The 26,996-nt window shown below is 47.2% G+C and overlaps 7 protein-coding genes across 7 annotated transcripts; 5 read left to right on the top strand and 2 right to left on the bottom strand.

The window, feature by feature from the left end:
• Positions 1–167: 167 nt before the first annotated feature.
• LACBIDRAFT_318375 (uncharacterized protein) lies at positions 168–4,702 on the top strand (the record flags this gene model as incomplete). Its single annotated transcript, XM_001879326.1, has 7 exons — positions 168–257; positions 314–370; positions 421–483; positions 543–845; positions 896–3,802; positions 3,854–4,443; positions 4,504–4,702. 7 exons carry the CDS (start codon positions 168–170, stop codon positions 4,700–4,702), a joined length of 4,209 nt encoding a protein of 1,402 aa, XP_001879361.1.
• An 11,997-nt stretch (positions 4,703–16,699) lies between these two features.
• LACBIDRAFT_148717 (uncharacterized protein) lies at positions 16,700–17,295 on the top strand (the record flags this gene model as incomplete). The annotated part of the gene is made up of 5 exons (XM_001879327.1): positions 16,700–16,721; positions 16,778–16,873; positions 16,930–17,028; positions 17,078–17,206; positions 17,255–17,295. Coding segments are annotated over 5 exons (387 nt in total), but the record flags the coding sequence as incomplete, so codon positions are not given.
• A 74-nt stretch (positions 17,296–17,369) lies between these two features.
• On the top strand, positions 17,370–17,570 carry LACBIDRAFT_318381 (uncharacterized protein; the record flags this gene model as incomplete). The annotated part of the gene is made up of 1 exon (XM_001879328.1): positions 17,370–17,570. The coding sequence occupies exon 1, from the start codon at positions 17,421–17,423 to the stop codon at positions 17,568–17,570; it is 150 nt and encodes a 49-aa protein (XP_001879363.1). The 5' UTR covers positions 17,370–17,420.
• Positions 17,571–17,717: 147 nt separating this feature from the next.
• On the bottom strand, positions 17,718–18,490 carry LACBIDRAFT_318382 (uncharacterized protein; the record flags this gene model as incomplete). The annotated part of the gene is made up of 3 exons (XM_001879559.1): positions 17,718–18,323; positions 18,373–18,398; positions 18,451–18,490. The coding sequence occupies 3 exons, from the start codon at positions 18,488–18,490 to the stop codon at positions 17,718–17,720; spliced, it is 672 nt and encodes a 223-aa protein (XP_001879594.1).
• Positions 18,491–19,160: 670 nt separating this feature from the next.
• On the top strand, positions 19,161–20,136 carry LACBIDRAFT_318383 (uncharacterized protein; the record flags this gene model as incomplete). Its single annotated transcript, XM_001879329.1, has 3 exons — positions 19,161–19,319; positions 19,372–19,536; positions 19,585–20,136. 3 exons carry the CDS (start codon positions 19,161–19,163, stop codon positions 20,134–20,136), a joined length of 876 nt encoding a protein of 291 aa, XP_001879364.1.
• A 152-nt stretch (positions 20,137–20,288) lies between these two features.
• On the bottom strand, positions 20,289–21,436 carry LACBIDRAFT_325901 (uncharacterized protein; the record flags this gene model as incomplete). The annotated part of the gene is made up of 3 exons (XM_001879560.1): positions 20,289–20,888; positions 20,939–21,229; positions 21,284–21,436. 3 exons carry the CDS (start codon positions 21,434–21,436, stop codon positions 20,289–20,291), a joined length of 1,044 nt encoding a protein of 347 aa, XP_001879595.1.
• A 3,705-nt stretch (positions 21,437–25,141) lies between these two features.
• Positions 25,142–26,769, top strand: LACBIDRAFT_325903 (uncharacterized protein; the record flags this gene model as incomplete). The annotated part of the gene is made up of 4 exons (XM_001879330.1): positions 25,142–25,175; positions 25,231–25,371; positions 25,409–25,970; positions 26,025–26,769. The coding sequence occupies 4 exons, from the start codon at positions 25,142–25,144 to the stop codon at positions 26,767–26,769; spliced, it is 1,482 nt and encodes a 493-aa protein (XP_001879365.1).
• Between the last annotated feature and the right edge of the window lie 227 nt (positions 26,770–26,996).

The raw sequence follows: 26,996 nt of genomic DNA on the forward strand, positions 1-26,996 counted from the left end.
TATCTCACCGCTTCACAATCTTTGTTCCATCCTGGTGGAATAGCGTGGGAAGTAAGCTGTACGCCAAGCGGCAGTCTCTTTACCTACGACCTTCAACTCAGCCAACTTCCACTAAACCTCTTTTTCGACCGACAAGCTTTAATCAACCTCTACAACATCTCGTCACTATGCCAGAGTCAAAATTACCCTCCGATAGTTATCCCAAATCAGATGTGCCTTCCGTCCAAGAACTAGGATCTCATATCATGGGAGCTCGTGTTCGTATCACGAATTAGGGAGATATCTTTTGTGGTTGTTAACAATACTTTTACAGACTCCAGGTGGGGAAAGTAACCATGCCGAAGCCAGTGCACAGGAGAGCCCTCAACTAGTACGTCCTTTACAACATGCAGTGCATCGCGATAGGCTAATGAAGAGCAGGTCACGGATATCGGCCCAGCTGGACACACAACAGACATTGATAGGAACGTCATCGCTACCGATGTAAGCAAATGACGTTGTCTCACTTCCCGAGATTGTGATTATAATGACCTATACTGCAGGAGTTTATTAATGATGGCGAGAATGATGTGTCTGAAATGATCAATCTTGCTGTCTCGCTCATGGCAGAATGCAAGGCAGGGTTATCGCTTTCAGAGCTAAACGACGTGGTCTTCCTGTTCCGTCACGTTAAAGATAGCTGCCCAGCAACACACCTGCTCCACACTGCTGCCAAGAGAGATCTTGTGTCCGCATTGGGTGTCAGATTCATGTACACCAATCAGATACATGATTTGATGGAATCTTTGACTCTTCGCAACGAGATAGTTGAGGGTGGGATTTTAGACCAAGAGGCAAGCCCTGAAGTGAGCACATTCCATTCTTGACAACATATATTAGCTTAGTGAAGATTAAGATCAATACCACCATCCAACTAGAGGACAAGACAGACAGAGAAGACACATCAGAACTCGCGAAGGGATTGTTGATGGGCTTCCAGAAGTCAACTTCCCTTCACATTCTGAACAAAATTGTCTTCCTTGTTCAACATGCACTTACACAATTATCAGCTGCATCTACAAGCCGGTTCATTGCATTAACGACTCTGGTTGATGCATTATATGCCCGCTTTAACCATTCTTATGATCTGACCGACCTGAACAAAGCAATTTCTAGTTTGCAAGATGCTAGCAAATGTTGCATGGAGCAAGATCAGCAAGAATTGAACATAAACTTCTGGATCTGTGGGCTGTTAGCAACACGATTTGATTCAATGGGGGATATTTCTGATCTTCAAAGGGCATTGGATTGGGCTATGAAAGGGACTGAAACTTCCACAGGTATTCTGGAATCACTTGAGTTTGCTGATGAACTTCATAAACAGTTCACAATGTCAGGTAACATGGCTGACCTGAATACTGCAGTGACACTTTTTAGGGAAGGGATTGCAGAACTACCTCAGGGAAGTGAGAATTATGCAGCTGCTGTCAATAATTTTGCTTTTGCACTGTGGACCCAATTTGAGCAGGGAGGTCAGCAAAGTGACCTTGATGAAGCCATTTCTCTGTTCAGGCAAGCTCTTGACCTCCGACTTCCACCTCATCCTGATCGATCCAGCTCCCTCAACAATCTTGCTTCTGCACTGTTGACCCAATTTGAGCAAGGAGGTCAGCAAAGCAATCTCAATGAAACCATTTCTCTGCACAGGCAAGCTCTTGAGCTCCGACTTCCACCCCATCCCGATCGATCCAGCTCACTCAACAACCTTGCAAATGCACTGTGGACCAGATTTGAGCAAGGAGGTCAGCAAAGTGATCTTGATGAAGCCATTTCTCTGCACAGGCAAGCTCTTGAGCTCCGACTTCCACCCCATCCCAATCGATCCAACTCACTAAACAATCTTGCAAATGCACTGTCAACCCAATTTGAGCAAGGAGGTCAGCAAAGTGATCTCAATGAAGCCATTTCTCTGCACAGGCAAGCTCTTGAGCTCCAACTTCCACCCCATCCCAATCGATCCAGCTTGCTAAACAATCTTGCTTCTGCACTGTCAACACGATTTCAGCAAGGAGGTCAGCAAAGTGATCTAGATGAAGCTATTTCTCTCCACAGGCAAGCTCTTGAGCTCCGACTTCCACCCCATCCCCTTCAATCCAGCTCACTCAACAATCTTGCTTCTGCACTGTCAACCCAATTTGAGCAAGGAGGTCAGCAAAGTGATCTTGATGAAGCCATTTCTCTGCACAGGCAAGCTCTTGAGCTCCGACTTCTACCCCATCCTCTTCGATCCAGCTCACTCAACAATCTTGCTTCTGCACTGTTGACCCGATTTCAGCAGGGAGGTCAGCAAGGTGATCTAAATGAAGCCATTTCTCTGCACAGGCAAGCTCTCGAGCTCCAACTTCCACCCCATCCCCTTCGATCCAGCTCACTCAACAATCTTGCTTCTGCACTGTGGACTCAATTTGAGCAAGGAGGTCAGCAAAGTAATCTTGATGAAGCCATTTCTCTGCATAGGCAAGCTCTCGAGCTCCAACTTCCACCCCATCCCCTTCACTCCAGCTCACTCAACAATCTTGCAAATGCACTGTCAACCCGATTTGAGCAAGGAGGTCAGCAAAGTGATCTTGATGAAGCCATTTCTCTGCACAGGCAAGCTCTTGAGCTCTTCCTTCTACTCCATCCCCTTCGGTCCGGCTCACTCAACAATCTTGCAAATGCACTGTTGACCCAATTTGAGCAAGAAGGTCAGAAAAGTGATCTTGATGAAGCCATTTCTCTGCACAGGCAAGCTCTTGAGCTCCGGCTTCCACCCCATCCCGATCGATCCAGCTCACTCCACAGTCTTGCTTCTGCACTGTCAACCCAATTTCAGCAAGAAGGTCAGCAAAGTGATCTCGATGAAGCAATGTTTCTATTTCTTACTGCTACCCAATACCCCTTCCAATCTCCATCTAATCGCCTTCATGTTGCAAGAAGATGGATACGTCATGCAGATAGAAATCAACATAGCTCTGCAATTGATGCTTATGAAGCTTCCATACAGGCTTTACCACAGGTGGCTGCCCTGAGCTTGGATGTAGCATCACGACAGAACACCATGACTGCAGGCAGTGATGGCTTAGCTCGGGATGCAGCTAGATGTGCTATTCGCTCTGGACGTATAGACAAAGCCATAGAACTTCTAGAAGCAGGACGAAGTATCTTCTGGTCACAGGTCCTATCTCTCCGCTCACCATTTGATCAACTCCACAAGATTGAACCAGAATTAGCAGATAAGATACGAAATATTGCAACTAAGCTGGAGATTGGATCTCATCGTAATGTTTTTTCCGAGATTTTGGACAACAGAAAGAAGTTATCTATAGACCAGGAAGCAGCCCGACTCAATCGCCTTAATGAAGAATGGGCTCAATCTATTGATGAAGTTAGGACAAAGAGCGGATTTGAGGACTTTCTACGCCCATCCCGTTTATCCTCACTCAAATTGGCTGCGTCAGAATATCCAGTTGTCATCCTTATTGCGAATGACGATGAAAGCCATTGCCTCATCATGACATCAACAATCATTCATCACATCCCTCTTCCAAAGTTAGGCACTCCTAGGTTGAAGGAACTTGCTCATACCATTCAGATAGCTGGCTCTCACTCACCAATATCACGGTCGCTCATTGATCAAACCCAAGATATAAAGCTCCTGGAGGAAGAGCGAGCAGGAAGAGTTAGCAGCCATCTTAGATCTTCAGATGATATGTTCAAATCTGTTTTGAGGATCCTGTGGGATGAATTGGTAAAGCCAGTCATTGAATTTCTCAATATTAAGGTCAGTCAATATATTTCTGCAAATGATCGGCCTACTGACAAAATATTATAGAAATCAGACAAAATGACTGTCCTGCAGTGGTGCCCAACTGGTCATTTCACCTTCCTTCCCATCCATGCTGCAGGCTGCTACGATGACAAGCTAGATATTGATTGTGCCCCAGATTACTTCATTTCTTCATACACTCCATCCATAGGGGCACTTTTGGCTTTGGATTCAGCTCCCACCACCCAATCATTCCAAATGATGGCTGTGATCCAATCTAAAGGGCTGCCTTCTACAAGAAGGGAGCTAGAAAACATTCGGCGACATGTATCTTGTGAAGCTCTCATTGAATTAGGAGTTCCTGGAGTACCTGCTGGAGTTGAAGCTGTTGCCTCCCGTCTTTCGAATGCGTCTATTGTTCACTTTGCATGCCATGGAAATCAAGATCCATGTAAACCACTTGACAGTGGGCTCAAGCTCGATGATGGGCTACTCCAAATCTCAAGAATTATGAAGGAAAAGATGCCAAATGGATCACTTGCCTTTCTCTGTGCTTGTGAGACAGCCATGGGCAATGAAAATCTACCAGATGAGGCAATGAGCATAGGTGCAAGCTTGATCTTTTCTGGATTTCGGCGGGTCATTGCAACTATGTGGTAAGTTGTTATTGGCATTGTTTCCTTGGAAATAAATTCTGAGAGCATTAATTGGGCTAGGAAAATGATGGACAAAGATGGACCTACTATTGTAGACACATTTTATGAAGAACTTTTCTTGGGCGGTCCTGATGGAAGACCAGCTATTAAACCTGATATGACAAAGTCCGCTCTAGCTCTTCACCTTGCAGTCAAGAAACTCCGTTCGCAGGGTGTTTCATTCCATCGTTGGGTTCCTTTTATCCATATGGGCAAATAATATAGGTATAGTATTCTGTACTGTATGTTTTGACCTCATTTGGGATATTTTTCATTTCTCCAAGGCTACCCCCATTTGTATACAATCTATGATATTTAGCCATGAGAATAAATCCATCTTACCACCGTGCCCATTGTCTGTAGCAGTCACACCTAATCACACCTTGTCATACTCCAATACTGCTTGCCTATCCAGCCTCTTTTCCTTTTTAAATACTAGAATTCATTAATATTTCTTACTCATAGTTTATTATCTAGACATCTCAGGGAGTTATATAAGAACCCCCCCTCATGTAGACAAAACCCTTGCTTTTTGAACAAGATACACTTAACCAGTCACTCTTGTTTTGAAGGCTCTTTCCCTTCTATTGTGTTGTTACTGTGACCATCATCATGCTAACACCACATATTTTTGACTGAACCCTGTATCTTAACTCAACTTTAACTTGCTACACTTGTTGTCTCCTTTGGATACCATCTGGTCTGATCAACCAGGTACTCCTACGACCGACAAACACTGCTCACAAACAATGTCCCCCTACAACCTGTGAACACACTCATCTGGAGTCACATCAGCCAGTCCGATCATGGACATTACCAGTGCACGTGCAAACCCTCCTCATCTTGCTGACACATCATATCACCTCAGCTAATCTTAGCCACTCTGTTGTGTTGGCAGCATGCCTCACAATGGAACCCCCTGATGTCCGTGTTGTCGGCTCAGGGGAGAATAACTTAGAAGCTAAAAATAATGTTAGTAACACAGATAACCCATTTATTGAAAAAAGTATGTACTCTACCAACTGAGCTATGCCTGGTAGCCAGTGCTTGTGTAGTCTTGACACTCCAAAAAAAGACATCTGAGTTGAATGAAAACCAGTTTAAAGTTGCTAGAAAACAGAGAGACTTGATCTTGAAGTGTGAGGATCATGTACAAAAAAAGACTCATTCCCATGGAGAAGGAATCTTCAAGGGGAAAGGAGTAGACCCCCAAAACTGGGGAGATGTTGGTATCTCAGATACTGACCTTAATATTGAGATGCAAACATCAATGTGACAAATTTTTAAAACCAATCATGATGCTACACAACATACCAGTGCTCAGATTAATGGTCCTGACGATGAGGATTTGGGTAATTGTGCTGATGAAATGTGCACTAAATTTGATGAAGGAAAAAGGAAACACAAAAAATGCACCAAGAAGTCTGGAAAGACTTATAAGTAGTGTAGTGCCAGTACACCACTATCTCAAGAATATGAGAAGGAAATTAGCAAAGTGGCTGGAGGGTGCCAGGAAAAGCCTACCAAAATTGAGAATCTTCCTGGAAAGGAAATAAACCACTCTACATGCAACTTTAAACCTAGCACATAGATTTAAGACTCAGACTTGAAAAACTAATGAGACTTATGGCAATTTGGACTCCAGTTCTGAGTATTCAGATTCTGAGAATTCTGATTCAAGTAGCAATCATGACACTTCAGGCAACTCAAGCACAGATCCCCTCAGCAGCTCAGACATTTCTTTATCTGACCCCAGTAGCTTGGACTCCAGTTCCGAGAGTTTGTCAGATTCTGATGTCTGATAATAGCTATAGACATTAGGGGGAGTCAGAGTGGCTGGTTTAGCAACAATTCAAAATCAGGTTCAAAGATGATTCTGAAATTTTATTTTTTGTCTGAATTGCCATTGAACTGGGTCTAACTCTGACCCCCACTGGTTCAGCTTGAGGCTTAAATATCTCTATTTCATGCCAGTTCTGACCACCTCCAGAATCCAGATGTATAACCCATGAAATTTTATCTACATACAGTTGAGAGCAAAAATAATGGACCATGGGTGATTTTCCAGTTCTTTCTAAATACATATTGTGGTCTAAATGTAGTTGTGTATTCCTCTACATTATGTAGTTGTATTACACTTCCCTTGGTATGGGCTAATTTGGGTGAAAGCTGGAGCTGTGATGAGGTTTTTGTTCTGATGGCCATTTTTAGCACCTGTTTAAAAAAATATGCGCTAACTGGACAGAGAGCCAAAAGATACCTCTGGTTAGCCTGAATGAGCTCATCAAAGAATCAGTTGAAAATACTGAGCGATTATGCCTGTAGAGCCTGTAGAAAATGGTCATTTTGTGCCATTTTGCAGTACTTTACCATCCCCCACATAATCCACATGGACTCCACTGGATTCCACTGGATTCCACTGGACTTCACTACATACTGGCAATATCCACAAAACTGGACTCCACTGGACTCCACTGGACTGCAAGCACAAATCTGGACTGGACTGGACTGGACTGGACTGCAAATCACAAAACTGGACTCCACTGGACTCTCCCAACACAAAATTGGACTGCCACAGACCTAAGTTAATCCAGAATTCCTGAACTTAGACTTCAAAACAAAAAATAAAATTGAAGTATATTTATTAATTTAATTAATTAATTTTACTAGATTCTATGTTACAGAGAGGGGGGAGGGAGAAGGAAAAGAGAGGGGAGAGGGAAAGAAGGGGGAAGGGAGGAATGGAGGGGGAGGGAGTGGTGATCAGGAAGGGAAAGGGAGGGGGAAGGGAAAGGGAGGGGGAAGGGAAAGGGAGGGGGAAGGGAAAGGGAGGGGGAAGGGAAAGGGAGGGGGAAGGGAAAGGGAGGGGGAAGGGAAAGGGGAGGGGGGAAAGGGGGGAGGGAGTGAAGGGGGGAGAGAGTGGAGGGGAGTGGGAGTGGTGAAGAGAGGAGGTAGTGATGGGGGGAGAGAGTGGAGGGGAAGGGTGGTGCTGCTGGGCCCTCGTTGCCATTCCGTGCTGGCGTTGGTGGTGGTGGGCGCTCGTCGTTTTTCGTGGGCATGTCGTTTTTTGGGTGTGGTGAAGGTGGGGTTTTCATGGGTGCTCATTAGTTGTTGTCATGTGTCATTGTTGTTGTCACGTGTCATTGTGTGTTGTCAACCCCGCGTGTAGTCGTTGTCGTGTGTCGTCATTGTCGTCATGTGTCGTTGTCCCCGCGTTTAGTTGTTGTCGTTGTCCTCATGTGTCGTTGTCCCCGTGTTTAGTTATTGTCATTGTCCTCGCGTGTCGTTGTTGTTGTGGTGTGTCATTGTCCTTGTGTGTTGTCATTGTCCTCGTGTGTTGTCGTTGTCCTCGTGTGTTGTTGTCATTGTCGTGTGCCGCTGGCGCCTGTCGTGGTGAGAATGGGGCATTGGTGGTGGGGCATACATACCCTTGGCCCATGACGTGGCAACGTCATGGGCGCCGTCCCTCGTTCTTGGCCTGTCCTTCCACGTTGGTGTGGGTGTCGTTGGCGTGGGCATGAGCGTCGTTGGCATGGGCGTGGGCGTCGTTGGCATGGGCGGTGTTGGCGTGGGCGGTGTTAGAGGGGAGTGGTGAAGGGTGGTGGTGGTGGAAAGGAATGGGATGGTCACGGAAGTGTGACCATGCCGCAAACAGGAGACGTGACAATATGGCATGCCCTCAAGTAAGTCACGTGACCTCACCCCACAGACTGAACAAAATCATGAATCCTTATTGCAGCTATCACTGACCCACACTACATGTAAATTATAACCTTTCCATTCATTGATCAATTAGTCTATTTTCGCTTTTTTAGTAGTATTCATATATAATAATAATAATATACTGGAATGACTGGAATCCACTGGACTCCACTGGACTCTGACTGGACTCATAGTCCACTGGACTGGGACTGGACTCAGGAAAGTGGCTTGCAGTCCAGTAGGAGTCCACTGGACTGGACTGGACTGGACTGGACTGGACTGGACTGGACTGGACTGGACTGGACTCCAGTGGACTGGGCATTCTGCCAGCCAATCTGGCAGTACTTTACCATCCCCCACATAATCCACATGGACTCCACTGGATTCCACTGGATTCCACTGGACTTCACTACATATTGGCAATATCCACAAATCTGGACTCCACTGGACTCCCAGCACAAAACTGGACTGGACTGGACTGCCACAGACCTAAGTTAATCCAGAATTCCTGAACTTAGACTTCAAAACAAAAAAATAAAATTGAAGTATATTCATTAATTAAATTAATTAAATTTACATAGATTCTATGTTACAGAGGGGGGAGGGAGGGGGAAGGGAAAGGGAAAGGGAGGGGAAAGTGAAAGGGAAAGGGAAAGGGAGGGGAAAGGGAAAGGGAAAGGGAGGGGGAAGAGAGGGATGAATAGAGGGGGGAGGGAGCAAGGAAGGGGGAAGGAAAGGGAGGGGGGGAGAGAGGAGCCAGGAAAGGGGGAGGCGGGAGAGACTGAAGGGGGGAGAGTGTGAAGGGGGGTGGGAGTGGAGGTGAGTGGGAGTGGTAAAGAGAGGAGGTAGTGATGGGGGGAGAGAGTGGAGGGGAAGGGTGATGCTGCTGGGCCCTCGTCGCTGTTCAGCGCTGGCAGGCCCTCGTCGTTTTTCGTGGGCGTATCGTTTTTCGGGTGTGGTGGGGGCGGTGTTTTCGTCAGCGCTCGTTCGTCGTCATTGTCGTGTAGTCATTGTCGTCGTGTGTCGTTGTCCTCACGTGTTGTTGTTGTTTTTGTGGGTGGGGGTCGTTTTTCATGGGCAGTGGCTGGTTTTCATGTGATGTGGCAGCAGGTGGTGGTGGGCGGTAGCTGTTTTCCATGGGCGCTCATTCGTGTATGTCGTGTGGTCGGCTTCGCATGTTGTCGTCATTGTGCTTGTGTGTTGTCGTGCTTGCATGTTGTCATTGTGCTCACGTGTCATCGTTGTCGCTGTCCTCATGTGTTGGTGTCGTTGTCCTCATGTGCCGTGCATGGGTGGTTGCTGGTGTCGTGCCTGTCATGGTGAGAACGGAGGAATGGGGTGGTGGGGCATACGTACCCCTTGCCCATGACGTTGCCACATCATGGGCGTTGTCCCTCATCCTTGGTCCATTGTTCCGTGCTGGGGGTGTCGTTGTCGTTAGCATGGGTGTCGTGGGCATCGTTAGCATGGGCGTGGGTGTCGTGGGCATCGTTAGCATGGGCGTGGGCGGCGGCGGCGGCATTGAGATGTGAATGGTGGTGGTGGAAGGGAAAGGGATGGTCACAGCAGTGTGACCGACATGACGATATGGCACGCCCTCAAGTAAATCATGTGACCTCACCCCGCAGACTGAACAAAATCATGAATCCTTATTGCAGCTATCACTGACCCACACTATATGTAAATTATAATCTTTCCATTCATTGATCAATAAAATTGTAGGTATAGCTTGTCTATTGTATAGTCTATTTTCGCTTTTTTAGTAGTATTCATATATAATAATAATAATATACTGGAATGACTGGACTCCACTGGACTCTGACTGGACTCATAGTCCAGTGGACTGGACTGGACTGGACTGGACTGGACTCCAGTGGACTGGGCATTCTGCCAGCCAATCTGGCCTGGTAAGAGGGCCACTGGAATCCACTGGAGTCCACTGGAGTCCATATGGATTATGTGGGGGAGGGTAAAGACCTCACGTCATTGTCGTCATTAGCATGTGCAGAGGTGGTTGTGGGTGGTCAAACAGTGAGGTAGTGACACAGCGGATGTGGTGGTTGAGGATGATGCATATCTGAGTTTCCGGCAAACACCACTTACATGGCTCAGTAAAAGACAAAGAGGTATGCTTACATGATCTATTACATAATAACTGTCAACCGTCTTCTCTTTATATATTAGATAGATAGGGTGTATACCTTTTATATGTGTGACATCCCCTGAGACCCTAAGCATCGGACCACTGCTAAGCTCTTTAAGGCTCTCTTTGATGATGTCTTCTCTGTCAACTTCCACTTGAAACAATGTGAAAAGTTAGAAAGGTTCTACCAGAATAATAAGACAGTTAAAACTTATGTCACTAAGCTGGCTAAACTCTTCACTAGTATCAGCTTTTCTGATAAGCGAGAGCATGTCCACAAATTGTGGAAGGGACTGCATCATGATATACAGAAGGAACTGTGGAAAGAAAAGTTGAATTGGAGACATCCTCATGGAAAAGAGTTGCATGCCACACAGAAATAGTTCAATTATCCAACTCTGTTGGTGTGTTTGATACTGCCCAGTGCAGCCAGGGCCCCAATGGTTATGGGGTCAGAAAACAGTTCCAGGATCAGCCTGAGAAGAGGTGCCAAAGCCACAATAGGCAAGAAAAATACAATGGTCATAAAACCAATAACACACTTCTGATGAGGACAATGACATGAGGTATGCCCAGTTTCCTTACAATTGAAACATTTATTTGCAGTGCGTAATTCATCCTTTTCCTTGTCAGACAGCCTAGGACCTTTAAAATCCCTGGAATTTCATTTCTCTTGGTCATTACACTTCTGGGATCTCTTGCGCATCAAAGAGAAATTAGCAACATTGCTTCTTCCTTCAACAAAAAACCTCCCAGTCTCCACAACCATCATACAGAAGTTGCACCTCATGATGCACGAGAGCTGGAGGTGTTGAATGCCACAACTCAGAGCTATAACTTGCTTGAGCTTGGCATGTTGGATTTTGATGACCCAGATGCTTCTGTGGAAGGGTCCGATCATGATCAAGAGGCAGAAATGTCATTCCTGGAACAAGGGTCCACCTCTGGATACAAGATTGTCTGTCAGTTAGTGATGTTGAAGGCTTGTTCAAATTGGACACTGACCTAGACAATAGAGATGCTGCAGTATTGACCACAGGACATCCAGTCGACAGTCCTGGACCTGGGACACAAGTAATAATGTCAGATGATGAGAGTGATGGCATGCCAGATCTACAATCTGTATCAGACTTGTTGGATGATGAATCTGATGGTGACATGCTTGATCTGGCAGAAGTATCCAATTTGGAGGATGAGTTTGATCCATCAGAAGAATCTCTTCTGGAAATTTTGGAGTGCAAACTTACAGTGCTTCCACTTTGTAATGAGATTCCAGTTTTTTTCCCCCACAGCTTACCTTATTTGGCTTGGGCAATGAAATTGCCCCAACACCATTTGGATGCAGACAAAAAAAAAGAATTGCAGGAAAAACATGGTCAATAGGTCCAGTTATGCCTGAAAGATCCTTTTTTTGTTCTTTATGGTGTGTGTTGGTGCAATAAGCAATGATGAGATAACTTTAGCATCCTATGAAATGATGGAAAGGAGGAAGAATATTAAGATGCAAAAAATCCACAGACATGGATAACTTGTTCTTTGCCTAGGACTTGCCCAGCTCACTCAATTCAAATTTTAGATAGTAATATAGTAATAATAATATCCAAGGAGGTGGGCAAGACCTGAGCATCTGAAGAGCTCAATTGTGTATAGTAACCAACCAGCTATACCAACCAGAGTGTAAGCTCACAACAAGCAGGTTGGTTCAGAGGCAAGATGAACTACCCAAATCAAGCAGCACTCTGGAGAAGTTTTTTCAAATATAAATACAAAGTGGATAATATCAATGAGTTACAGAAAGAGGTTCCCAAGATGAGCACGACGAGAAGCCTTTTACAATGTAAATACAATAGATAATTTTAGTCAGATACAATTTTGGATACAATGAAGTTACAGAGAGGTTTCCATCAGATGCAACGATAAGCGCAGGCAGAATTTTGGTTTTAATACGAAAGAGTTCAAATATGGCAGCCAACAAGTCAATATGGGACTTTTTATATGCTTTTGAAGTGCTCATTGGTAGAATTTCTTCCATACGGCACCAGTAGAGCAGAAAGGCGAGAGAAGTCCAGCTGCCTGTAGCTGTGACAATCTCTGGTGGTACGCCAGCAAAGAGGAGTTTGACGGCACCTCCTATACAGAAACTATGACCGAGGATATGTGCAAGCATAGCTGATGAGCAGATATGGTTGCAAAAATTGAGGAATTCATGCTTGAGGAGCATCTTGGATTGAGAAGAAGCAGTTTTATAGGCAAAGAGAGGGGTGGATTGATCAGAGGACGAGTTCATGTTGAGAAGGTTCTTCAAAGCTGCAACAGGGCAGAGAGTATTGTTGCGTGTGGTAAGAGTAATGGAGGCACCAAGTTCCTTTGTGGTTTTGGTCCAGGGGATATGGAAACTTGCAGAAGAGGAACCATCACGTAACTTTCAAAACGTGATTCTGGGAAACAATAAGAAAGATTAGAGAAAAGAAGAGATGGCACACATGATGGAGCAAAGGACATTATATCTTTCATCAAAAGCGGCAGCAGTAGTTACTGTGACTTCGCCTAGTTGGCAACAGCCAAAGAAAGCGCATAGGGCAAGAGCCCATATGGCGGCATGGAGAGGAGTAGAGAGAGTGAGGGAACATCAAAGAGCTAGTAAGTGTTCAATAGAAACAGGAGCTCAGAGAGGCTGTTTGTGTTTGGAACCTTCTTTATTTGCCGAAATACATGCAAGGTGAACCCATTCGTCATCACCAAACCAAGGTGCATGATTGACAGTATGCCATGCATGAATACCAGAGAGCTGGGAATGGATAGTGTTCCCGGACTGCTTCCCTTTGTATTCGCCAATGAAAGCACAAAGGAAAGGGTAAGAAGCCGGCTTTCATGCTTCTTCGTCGATTCCCCACACATCACAGAATTGAGTAAACCGCAGTGTGCCTGTGATGTATGTGCTTTTGGTGTTTGGTGCATATGCACCATGGATGGTCATCATCGCACTTTTGACTAGCCATGGTGGAAGGGAAGCCAGTAGATGCTGCCTGTGATGAGCAGCATGTGGAGTATCCCAAACAAATAGATGATCAGCAGCTGGGACATGAGGGCATAGAGCATTTTGAGTGATCTGGCGTCCAGGCTGAGGTTTTCTTGGTTTAATAGTATGAGACAAGGAGGCAGGGATGTTTTGGTGGGAATCAGGTTGTTGGATTGGAATAGATGGGAAAGGCAGTGGAGGAGATGAGTTAAGAGGTGTGGTTACAGGAGTCTTGAAAGGATGGAGGAAGCTTTGACGATATGTGGGGCGTGGAGGAACATACGATGAACCACCCACAGTCGTCTCGACGACACGAGTCGCCAGTTTGAAAGGATAATCTAACCTGTAAAAAGATGAAGAAGTCAGAATAACGAGAGAGAGTGAGGAGGCTAACCTAGGCATGAAGAAAACATGAGGACAGCTCATCAGGGAGCTTAAAAGATGGGAACATCTGCTTCTCAGCAGGTCCCAGTTCTCTGCGCAAGATGGGATCAGCTGGGTTAGCATGAGACTCAATGTAAACAGGTTTTATGATGATTGATGTGGCCGTGAGTGCCAGGTGCATACGGCGGACGGCGAGATTCACATGGATGTTCCCATGCAGCCTTTGTCAAGGGCACCAATGGTACCTTGATTGTCAGAGTGCATGAGCAAGTGTGTGTCGCGAATGCATCTTGATTCTAGAAATAGAACCAAAAGTTTGATAGCCACCACCTCGAGCCAGCAAATATCTCGGCCCTCAATCTTCCATGAAGGCAAGAGTTGGAAGGCAGCCCATTCTTCACCAATGATAATTCCGATACCCCATGAAGTGGAAGCGTCGATGTATAGTCCAAGATCTGATAAAGGTCCAGCAGGACGAAGAGACCGAGAGATGCCAGGCAAAGTGAGTTTAACGAGCCACCACTTGAGGTCAGTGATCAAGGAGTGTGGAGGGTACTTCATAAGAAATTCGTCACTGTGGAATGAAGATGTGAAGTTAGAAAGAGAAGGGAGGTGAGAGTGGCTGTCGAGGTAGACAAAGGCGACATGGCAAAGAGATCCGTGGATCTTCTCTACATCATGTAAGTGGCAAGGTCATCCTTCAAAATCCATGAGGAACTGGAGGACACACTGATGGAACTTATTTCTCTTTCCATCTGGTAAACTGACAAGCTTCTGGGGAATGTCCCAGAGAAACCCGATGAAGGTCATCACAAATGAGAAATGTTTGTCGCCCTTTCATCATGCCAGGGAATACTGAGGGAGGATACGCGATGGAGCATCTTGGATCGATCATAATCGTAGCGGAAAGAGCCCTCGACAAAAGGACCAGATTCCGAAGGGAATCAGAAAGCCTTCAAATTGTCTTCATATTTCGGTACTGGAAAGACTCCTTCAGCCCTCCAAATGTCGATGACTGCATTAGCGATCATGCCAACATTGCTGCTGGCGCAGGCGGCCCCAAATGGGTGAGTGCAAGGGGGTGGTGGAAAGTGGATCCCGGATATAGGGTTAGGGGGGGGGGCTCCGCTAGGGGGTCGAAATATTTTTTGTGACCTACTTTGGAAAAGTCCTGCCAATAAGCCAAATCGTGCTCTGAAAGAAGTTGGGAAGTTCAGATGCACAGCAAACACCTAATTTACGTATTTACTGTCCGAAATTTTGACTGAGAGCCCAAAAAAAGTCAACAAACTTTTTTATAACACCAGTTAGGTTCGTAAAAAGTATGGCAAAGTATATTTTACATATATATTCTAATCCAATACTGTATTACAGACAAGTGCCGGGGTTTACGTGTTTACGAGCGACAGCAAGCTGGGTTCTACCTCGGGGCAATGCTCCCACACGTCATCTCGGTTTGACGCGACTTTCGTTGATCCCAACGTACTGGATGTGTGTCCTGGATACAAGGCCACCAATGTATCTGCCAGCAAAACCAAGTTCACCGCAACTCTCGTTCTGGCGGGAAAGCCATGCAACGTCTTCGGGAACGATATTCAAATTTCAGAAATTGTAGTTGAGCGTTGAGTACGAGATTGGTGAGTTCGCTTTGCGTGGCAGCATTCTGTACGTGGCTGACTACATTGCCCACAAACATGTGAAGGTTAGTAGCCGTTCATCGAAGTTGTACTACTTACTTCTTGCTTACTTGAGTATGTTTTCGACATAGGAACTTGGAAATTTCCTTTTTTGGGGGGTAAGGGGTGGGGGGTAGGCTGAGGGTGCCTTAATTTGTAATGTGACTGTATATCTAAAATCCACGTTCCGCTACCCCCTTGGGTGAGTGTGATTGATAAAAAAGTCATCTGAGGTTCCTTTGACGACGAGCCAAGGTTTGTGGGAAGGAAGAACAGGGCATGTACAGTGGAATTTCTTAATATCAAGAGTGCACGCCTGTGTACCAGGAGGTGCGTGAGAGATTTGCGTGAGCAAGAGTATAAGAAGGATGTGCAGAGAGGATAAACATGAAGAAAGGCGAGCATGAAATATAACATAGAAAGGCAAGAGTAGTATACAATGCCAAATGATTATCATCCACGATGCATGAGAGATGAATCAAGCAGGAATCATAATGCTCGGCACATGGAAGATAATCGTCGTGCATAACACACGGAAGATGATCATCATGCTCGATGCATGGGAGATGAATCATCGTGCTGATAGCACGGAACAGGAAAGATGATAGTGTTGAAATCAAATCAGCAAGCATCAATTCTTCGTGATCAAGAGAAACAGGGGAGTAAGATTTCCGGTTGTCTTTGGAGGTGACAGAGGCAAACGGATGAGTAACTACGATACAAGCTCTCCTATATATACTGTAGAGCATGAAATAAATGGGGATACAGATGAAATGCCCGGAAAAACAATAAATGTACCTTAATCCGGGTATCGGGCGCATTGCACATGCTCGCACAGCTCCCGGAATTCCAACAGATAGGATAATATAGGGACGACGTCCCGGGTAACTTGCATGAAGCAAAAATACCCAAAGAGCCACTGGGTGCGAGACCAGGGCTAGAATTGAAAACATCTCTACGCACGAAACGCAAAAGAGATATGCAATAAAGATAGAAAGAAAGGGTGGGGAAGAGATAGAGAGAGCGGTGACTCACGATGTCGGCGACCTTTGACGCAGTGTCGAAACGCGTAGGAAAGTCGTCCTTACGGATGTGCGAATTGACGGATGCGTGGAGTTTTGTTGTTTTGGAGAGGTATTGGCAAACTCTCAGCTTATCGGGCACTCCTGGGTTTTGAGGTTGGACAGAGACGATGAGGGAGGAGGACTGAAAGGGGCCACGTAAGAGTTTTTCGGTAACCTCCCGAGAAAAAGGGCCTGATAATCGACCTGCCGAAAGTTCTTTGTTTACACGGAGAACTACATGATGAAGTTTTGTTCGTACTGCCCTCTTCTTCTTTCCCTTTTTGATGCTGATGGCATTCTACACAAGGTATATACCATGCTATGACATGGCCGCAAATATCTTTCGTTGCAGAAGATCATAAGGGTCGAATTGTTGGATACGTCCTTGCTAAGATGTTTGACCGTCGTTCTTCTTGTTTATGGACAGCTTTGACGTCTCTCTCTTTAGAGATGAGCCAGAGGAGGAAGGAGAACCGATTCATGGACATGTCAACTCGATATCGGTACTACGATCATATAGACGGCTGGGGCTCGCAAAGAAGCTAATGCTTCTATCCCGTGCGTTTCCAATAACTGTTACCCTTTCTCTAACCTGTCAGTCTTGTAGAAGAAGCAATGGCTAACATTTACAAAGCCTCATTTTGTTCGCTACATGTACGAAAATCTAACAAAGCTGCAATAGCTTTGTATCGCGACACGTTAGGATTCGAAGTTGCCAAGGTTGAGGATAAATATTGTGAGCGGCTCCCTCGTTATTTCCGTCAACGCTGACTTCAAGATACAGATGGAGACGGCGAAGACGCTCTTTCGATGCGTCTCTCGCTCAAAGATTCATAGAAACGATGATCATGTGTAGCATCAGTCAATTCAAATTCTCCTTTGAACGCAGAATAGATCTCGAACGGAACAAATAATCTTTTGGCATACCACTCAGAAATACACAGTGGCAAATGCTGCATCGCTCCAAGACAGCTTGGTACCGCTTTGAAACACTACGGAGCAAGTTGAAAAGACCAAATGGTTCATCAAGACCAGCTTCAATCAATGACCCAAATGAGAACAAACGTGAAGGGCCCGGGAGGCGTACAGGCGAAGGCTGAGGACGAGGAAGAAATACCACAATACCAGAAGTGAGCAAGAGATATGAACATCCTGGTATTGTGGCTACACGCTTACTGGGACATGTCAGTAATCGAGAAGTTGCAAAGACGACTGACTTGGACTCACGGAGAGGCAGGATGACTCAGTTAATCCGCGATAGTTGGCCTGTACACCTTCTTATGCGCCGCTTTTGCTGCGTCCTGAAGCAGGCGGAGCTTGTTCTTGAGCTGATTCAAGCTCTCTTCTATACGTTTGACGCTCTCCGGGTCCGATTTGTTTCTCATGTTTTCCAGGTGTGTCTCGAAGAGCGTCACCGACTTCCCGACTTGACCAGAGAAGGATCCAGAAAGCGAGAGCTCGGAATACTGCTCAGCGAGACGGCCAATACCCACAGTTCCCTCTTCGATCTCCTTTTTGTAAGTCTCGATGGTCTCCAGGACTTGGGCAATTGAAACCGTGGCCGTCTCGTTGTCAATACAATTTTTCTCTTCCACCTTCTCACACCAGGCGACCTTGTCATGTTGATGATACGTGATGGGGTGGCGGCACTCTTTGCAAATACCACGATTATTGGCTAATCTGCGGCATTCAATTAGTTTCCAACGGCCAAGGGTGAAGCCGCCCGAACATTCCTCGTGGCAATTGGTGTAGCAAAGTGGAAAATGGCAGACGGTGTTTTGCGTGACGCTGATCTGGGTCTCCCAAATTCGCCTTTGAATGACCAGCTTGAAATTAGCCGCTCCAGAATCAGTCTACGAACACAGATGAGTGTACGGCTGTCAGAACTTTTGAGTGACTTACTAACTCCGTCCCATTGGAGTCCTTAACTAATTTTTTCAACGCATCCACCTCACATATGTTAGTCACGTTATCCCTTACCTAATGGAGTAGCCGGAGGTGACAAAACACCGTACCACATGGGCCCAGCTGGGCGGCCCGAATGGTATGATGTGCCTTAAGGAACGGTCGGGCCGGGATCGTTACAGGGACTCACTAGCACGAGGCAGCCGTCCTTCTCACCAAACGCGTCATGTAATACCGCCGGGAACATTACAATGAATGGCCTTGCCCGGCGGGGCCATTTGCCGCGCCCCCATAAACACAGTGTAATGGATACGCATGATGATAGGTCTGCATTCGTACGCAAAATGCCATGAATATGAGCCATTACCACTGACAAACAAACTCGTTGATGAATCACAATAAGGGTCTGACCTGCAGGTTGCCATGAGGCCAGGCCATGTTGGGCAGCCTAGCGGACGCTATCACTAATTCACCCCCATTCAACCATGAGCAATACGACGTCCAGACCAGACAATGGGCTCCTCAATACAACAAGACAATTCGAAGGTTATCTACAAAAAAAGTTTCGCGCACTACTGCGGGGCGATGAGATACATGTGCCATTTCCGACACCTTGGACACTTGAACTTCTCAGCGAGGTTGACCGTATTGCCTTGATTCTCGTCGAAGCATTTTGTAATCCCAGTGAGACTCGCAGGGGTTTATTATTCTATCGTATGTTCTAAGGCCACCCAGTTCAGACATCATGGGATGCCACTCGGTATTGTGACATTATAGGGGCCGCAATGAATGGGTTGCAGCCAGCCGCTGAAACGAAAGTTGCAGAAAGATACCCACCTATCTACAATCCTCCACATCATGCAACGAAGCCATTTGTTGTGACCGATATGCACCGCAACGCCCTCGTTTGGTATCTGCCGAATATACTCACCGCCGGGCGACAAGTAAGCTCTACGCGGCGGCGCGTCTGATTATCACAACTGATATTAGTTGCAGGACGCCATTTGGAAATTACTCAAGATCCTGGAACCAGCCCTTAAAATGGATAATCGTACCAAAAACTGGAGGCAAAACTCAAAGAATTTTCGTGATCCCAATCTCTGCAAACTCAAGCCGGGGACAGTCAGCATATCCCCCGCCTGGTTTCAGCAAGGGCATGAGGTGTGTTCCCCGCCACTAATTAGTAGTCTGATTTCATTAAGAGTGTAGTCAATGATGTTCAAGTTGGAAGTTGGGGCACAAATGAAAGATGACGCCGCCGGAGGACACTGGGCGAGTGAGATGCAAGAATCCTCTGCCCTTATTGGATCGATACTCGGAATTACTCATCCCCAGTTGTATCAACAAGGCCTTGAGGCGCTGACACTTCTTTCTTCCGAGGGCGGCAAATTTGTGGACAATGAGGAACAACTTGTCCGGGCTTTGAAAGTTTGGACTTCCCCATTCACTGCACTGTCGGTCATAACCAACCGAAATACCCCCGCGCATCGCGATACCAAAGGTAGAAATGAATGGCTTGACTTCGTGGTCGCATTGGGAGAAGATGACTCTGTCGGGGTCATGACCTTCCCAGGCTTGGGGTTAACAGTAGGGTACAATCCCGGAACCATAATCGCTATAGCAGGGAAAGTCGTCCGACATGCTGCTGAATTTGAAGGCGGGGAGAGAGCTTGCATTGCATATTACATGCGGAACAAAGTACAAGAACGATTAGGCATCCCGGCGGGGACATGGATGAATTGTTGTATGTATGATGCCTAACCAAGCCGTCATTTCAAAGTTGTTAGGCTCTACGTAGAACAGTAAACGATTGATACAAAAGTCGTTAGGCTCTATATAGGACAGTAAGCTAATGTAACCTGCCATTCACCAGATACTGTAATCAGTCAGTGGCTCGCCGCCGGTGGCAAGATTTACTCTGATCCACTATTGGAACAAGTAACGTCTTCGCAGTATTCACTCATCCCAAAGTCGATGGAAGACTCATGATCAGAGCCCTCTTCAGAGAATTCCCAGTCAAGGCCTGTAGATGATACAGGTGATGGAAAGTAATCATCTCTGGTATTGTCCAACGGAGATAGGTCACTTGGGTGCCCCGGCGGCCAACCAATCTCGGTGACGTCTGCCGTCGGACACGTGGGTTCGGTGACCATATCTGCGGGAGGTACCACAGAACTGTCGCTGCCCACTGAAGACGTATTGTCCCTCGCAAAGGTTGTATACCGGAATATGTAGCGACTTCTCATCGGTGGGATGCTCCTCCAAGGGCCCTTCGGGATTGGTAAGTTGGGTGGGAGTGTAAGATCCAATTGTCCCAGCTGAACCTCATCCATCAAATGCTCCAAACACTGTATGTCTGATCGGGCACCATCACGTATATTCCTCCAAGTGCCTAGGCCTTGCTCAATCCTTAACAAAGCACTCTGGAAAGCATCTAAAATCCGCGCCGCCGGGGCATTCAAAGCGGCCACGTTAATATCTTGAGGTGGGGGTGGCGGGTCTTCGGTGAGAGGCTAAACTACATGTGAAAAACGCCGCTACTATGTTGATAATAAACACGAACCTGATCGACCAATTTCAACCAGTCATGGAATGCAGCTGTCTCTTCCTCTGAATATGCCGCCGGGGGTGTCAGGGGCCCGCCGGGGTTGTTCCACCAGTCGACATGGGATGCGGCGAAAATGTTACTAGGATCATCCATGTAGGCTGGATCGACGAGAAGACCCTGCTGAGGTAGTGATGCTAGGTCCGATTGTTGGGGATGTGTTCGAAGGATGAAAAAGCTGACCCAAGAGGGCACCTTGACGATAAAGCCCGCAGCAACATGATAACCAATTGCCTTGGCGAGTCTGTCCTGGTGTTAAATATGAGATAATATTTGCAACGTCTGCCATGGAACGACACTCACTCCCTCTAGACGGAGCCCTATGGTCCACCACTGATGTTTCTGGGGGTCATTTCGCCAGTCATCTTTATGATCTTCAAATGCCTTCCAGGCCGCTTTGCAACGTGAAGCGAAGTAGTATATGCACCACTGGCCTTTTCCATTTCCTACGGGCATGGTGGTTGAATGGAAGCAAAAGGCGATGATTGATCTTAATCGGAATCTTGATAGCCAGGCCCCAAAACATGTGATCAAAATTTAATAGTCATATGACCGACGGAACTACAGTGGAAGGGGGCTTGGCCGGCAGAGACCAGCAAATGGCCAACATCGCCGCCGGGCCCCATCCCGCAAATTAAAGAAAAAAGTATGGTTCCCGCAAATTGCATGATTATGATGAGAGTCCTTTACAGGAGAATGAGCTGTTTATACTGACTATTTGCTTCCCCAAATCTTTTATTGGCATCTTCAGCAAGTCGCCTCCAGATATCAAGTTGGGCTTCAGCATAGCAGACATGTCCATGCTTCCCCGCAGTAACGGCTAGGTCCTTCCACATCGTCCACTTCTCCATTTGATGCATGAAAAACCTAGTAACCCATTCCATTTCATGAGAAGTGATGTTGAATTCCTCCCGCCAACGATGATATCGTGCCCTCGCCCGAAGCCAGTTGACCCTATGGACTAAATGGCACTTGGTAACAGACCGAGGAGAGGCTTTTGTGCACTCACATTCCACCAACCTAGAATTATCATCCATGTCACCTGACAAATCTGCCGCCCAAAACCAAGCTGGTCGGATGTTCCTTTGGCCGGCGGCGTTTGGATCCGCAACGGAGGTGTTCGCTTTCATATCCTTCAGCTCCAGCGGCTTGTACAATAACCCCACGACTTTGTCGGGGTCTCCCAACTTGCGAAGTGCACCGACGGCATGTGCATAAATCAGACGGTGATGATGAAGGACCCTTCCAACGGATAGCACCCCCGCCCAGGCTCTTGTCTTTTTTACTTTGCTTTTCTTGATCTTTCGAAGCTTCTTTCCATACTCAAATGAGAGATTGGCGATCGATACGCGGACTCCTTGTAGAGCCTCATTTGCTTGACCTTTTCTAAGTTCATACTCCTTCCACAGAAGCCCCTCCAGTTGTCGAGCCTTGAGTTCCGCAACTCCCAAAGTCGATGGAAGGGCGATTTTTACATGCTCTACCGCTTCAGTCGCTGATCTAGCAGCAGCAGCAGCCCGGGCCGCCTTTGCAAGGGCCACTTCCGCTGGAGACATCCCCGCCGCCGGGGCTCCCTCCGCAAAAAAAGCTTGCGGTGCACCCTGCTCGACATTGTCCATGGGAAGGGGATCATCAATTTCAATCACGTCGTCCATATCAAACTCTTCAGAGAATAGAGTGACATTTTCTGAAATGGTTTGTAGGATGTTTCTCCCCAAGAAGTTCATGGCAGTTCGATTAAAAGCGTCCACTCTGGCCCGCAGTCGCTCCCGGCGTTTAGCCAGATCCACCTTTTGACTTGTAGTTAGATAACGACCAAGCCTACGAATAAGCAACCTAAGTTCCATCCTATTGAAAAGAGTTAAAGTATTTGAGGCGATTGCTCAATTCTGAGACCTGGACTTACTGTGTTTCCTCAATTTTGAGACCTGTAGCAATCCAAGAAGTCTGACCTGCTTCTCCCCTAGACATCGTCTCTTGTTCCATTAAAGTGAGTTGCACATCAGCAGTCGTCTTCAAGGCTATAGAGAGATTGTCAGTTCCCATGGCCGCCGGGGTGCAGTCTTCGGTTGACGAAGGTGCCCGCCGGCGGCCACGATGTTAAATCACAAAGACTTGAAAACATATACATGCCTTCCTCATTCTTCGGTCGGACCGGTGCCATTATATCCATGGCCTCCAGGTTTTCTCTTTCCCGTTCCCACTCTGCTCTCCGAATCTCGTTTGTCCAGTTGTCAATGTCGTTGGCCAGAGCTGAAGTCTTTAATCGGTCGAAATAATCTTTGCTATCCACCAATCCAATCACGGACTTGTTAAATTTCGTGATGACAAAAGAGACAATGTTGACCATCTTATTCCAGTTGCTGTAGTTCATGTGGTCATCCAAAACCTCCGTCCTGTGAGCCAGAGTTGAACTTCGAGTGCTTCGTGATATGTCATTCAGCTGTGCCCACAAAGACTCCAAGATCTCTCCATCAACCATTCCTGCACCTGGAATAAAAGAAGTTGCAAATCGGAAGAGGCACGAGTCTTGATGGCCATGGACATGAAAGAGCCCAATAGCCATGAATAACTGGACCTTTTCTGGCAAGGAAAGAAATGGATTTTGGTTGATTCTTTCCCAGAGATGAATGTGGTATTGGCACATGACATCATAAATGACCATGACCTTAGCCCCATCTTCCACGGCCATGGTTTTAAGGGCTTCGCATAATGCATAGTCAATGTTCATCTGCCTCTCCCCCTTCTGAAAGTCAACCACACTTCCCGGGATGAAGGCACCAGAACGAGCACAAGCAAAAGCGGCGATACCAGTAGCGTCACATCCCGCATGATTTTGACTTGCATTATTCACCGCCTGGTGATTGCTGCATGTTGACTTTGTCTGTCAAACAATGTAGTTAGCCGCCGGCCTCGCAATGAATTCCACCGCCGGCCTGAATCCCCGCCGGCCATCAAATACACCACACTTACTTGGCGTATTGGCACCGGATGTGCCAGATATGCTTTATATCTAGCTTGATTGGTCATCATACCCTCCCCGTTTGTCAATGGTACATCATCCAATGGATTCTTCTGCTTCAAGTGATCTGCCGAGAAATTGCCGCGCTCTTCACCACCCTTCGACGTGTGGGCCTCGCACTCACAACTTCCGCTTCCTCTTCCTCCTCCTCTTCCTGTCCACTCTCCTCTTCCTCTTCCTGCTTTTCCTCTCCACTACTCTCGTCCTCATCCACCGAGAGGTAGGTGACGGCTTTCCTCACCACATTCCGAGCTTCGATCATGGGGATGGACTTCACCCCGGCGGCGTTAACTTTCTTCCCCCCGGCGGCGTTCGTAACCTTTGCTCCGGCGGCGTTCGTACTTTTCGCTGCGGTGGCGGTCGTTCGTTTGGTGGCGACGTCTGGCTTGGTCGCAGGCTTGGTCGTCGCAGGAGGATTGGCGGTGGTGGTTTTGGCGGTGACGGGCTTCGTGGTGGCGGTTTTAGCGGTCGAGTCCTTGGGTTTCGTCATGCCGCCAGTGATGAGCTCAAGGTCCGTTGTAGGAGGGAGATCAAGCCTCCGCGCGATGGATGGGGGGATGCACTGTCGGGCAAGACTGACAAACTTCTTGGAAGGGACGTTGCCAGATGGGTGCTCGTACAGCGGCATCATGTTCTTCAATTCGGCGAGGAGGGGGTCGAAGGTGGGCGTCTCCACATCGCATCTCGCGAGCTCGTTGTTAACTTCATGCTGTAGCATAACAGTCTCATCAGTACTTCGCTGCATGCAAAGAAACTCGTTACTCACCGCGGCCTTCAACACCACGAACATATCGGACTTGTTCACAAACTTCGCCCCATCCGTCTTCCCCACCAACATGTTTACGAAGGCATTGTGAAACTTCTCGATCGCTGCGTCGAGGGTGGCGGTGCGTGGAACGAAGCTGGCTGGCATGGCGTGGTGTGTGGTGAGAAATGTAAAGAGGTAGTGGATGGGCGGCGTGTAAACGAACTTCAAACAAAGTTTTCAACATGGTCACGCGATCATGTGACCATTGAGCGCAAACAACAACACACCGCACTATGGGCTTTGAGTCAAACAACAACACACCGCAGTAATCTAGTCTTTATCTTGTCCGATCTCCTTCCTTCAATCAGCTCGTTCCTGTGCTCAAGCCACAATGTCCTCAAAGACTGCTTCCACCCCCAATGAAGGTATGTTCTGCGGCTATCTTACCATCCATACAGAAACTGATTGTCCACCTCGCAGAACCAAGACCGCTAAATTTGACGCGCCCGCAGCGGCACCAAGTGGAGATTAATCTGGAGCGTCCAGGACGTGGGACCGCCGCGAGCAACCCTCCGCCTGGGAACGCCGCAAGCAACCCCCCGCCGGAAAGCGAGGCATCCTGTGCGTCAACCCAGCAATCTTGTGAATGCTCTTATAGCTGATGTCTTACCATTCCCAGCAGTTATGTCGTTCAATCTTGATCGTCCCATCCGCAACGATCATACAACAAACAATGAACATGCCCCGCATCCCAACCCTCCGATCAATCTAGATCGGCCAGTTAAACGACCATCGGTGACAAAGGATCTCCCTAGTTTCAACCTTGACCATCCTGCTCGTGTTCAGAAGCCAACGACTGAGCAGCTCAATCAGGAATTGCATCCTATCGATCGTCACTCCGTATTAAACCTCGATCGCCCTGTTCGACCGCCGGCGACCCCTTCCTTAAATCTTGACCGCCCAATGCGACCGCCGGCAGCCCCTCCCTTGAATCTTGACCGCCCAATGCGACCGCCGGGTGAATCGACCCACAGGAACGATACCAGCTTGGAAGGTCGCATTTCGCCAGAGTTAAACCTTGAACGCCCTGCCCCATCTACGTTTAACCTCGACCGTCCAGGACGAAAACCTCCTCCAGTTGACTATGATTTCTCTCTTCGCCAACCTCCAACATCGCAGGATGTCCGCAACTTAAAGTTGGATCGTCCTCTTAGGCCTCCGTAAGCAAACAACTCATTCTATTGATTTTATGTACATATTGAAGCTGTAATCAGATCCATGGATGCTCTTTCTCCACCCTCACGTGCAACTCTCCATCAAGACTCCGCAGTGCTTGAGGCCTCGCCGCCGGTCGGTTCTCACCCTATCACCACCAAAGTGGGCTTCAATTTGGATCGACCTGCAAGAACAATCAAAGTCAAGATTGAACCTTCAGATAATCCACCGCTTTCACATGCTGTTCCACCCACTCATTTCAACTTGGAACGTCCACACCATTCTCCGGCGGCATCAATGTTCGCCGCAGATGTCGTAGATCTCACTTGTTCGCCGCCTGCCACTCAATTGGGCTTCAATTTGGACCGACCCGCAAGAACAATCAAAGTCAAGATTGAACCGTCAGATAGTCCAACACTTTCACATGCTCTTCCACCCACTTCTTTCAACTTGGAACGTCCGCACGCCTCTCCGGCGGCATCACTGTTAACCGCCACAGATGTTGTAGATCTCACTGGTTCGCCGCCTGCAGTTCAATTGAATTTGGATCGGCCACTCCACAAGGCACGCTCCTCTGGTCTTACATCCACCACTCCACCTGCTATGAACTTGGACCGTCCCCTCCGCAAGGCAAAATCGGCCCTAAGCTATGCAGGTCTGCCGCCATCTGCCTCCAACCCTCCCAGGAAGGGAACACACCCTAGCGTCAAAGAGGAGATGACAAGAGAAGATTGGACTGATGAAAAACTAGACTTTCCTAGGAATAAGGTTGGTCATGGTTTTTGTCTTATCTTCGGTTACTAACCTCAGAAAGCATTTTCTTAGAAGCGGCGAACTTGACAAGTGGATTAACTGTGTCAACGTTCTTTCCTCCCGCAATCGTGACCCAGTTCAAGCCATGGAGTTAATGAGGCATTATGCAGTAGAGGGCTTACTGGATTCTGAGTGTGTCTTAGAGGTTTTGAACGAGCTGAAGAATGAGATCTATTCGGCAAGGGAGGACTTCTTACTTATGATGGGTGACTTGTACA

Source organism: Laccaria bicolor, genomic scaffold, assembly GCF_000143565.1.
Source record: "Laccaria bicolor S238N-H82 LACBIscaffold_8 genomic scaffold, whole genome shotgun sequence".
Lineage (NCBI taxonomy): Eukaryota > Fungi > Basidiomycota > Agaricomycetes > Agaricales > Hydnangiaceae > Laccaria > Laccaria bicolor.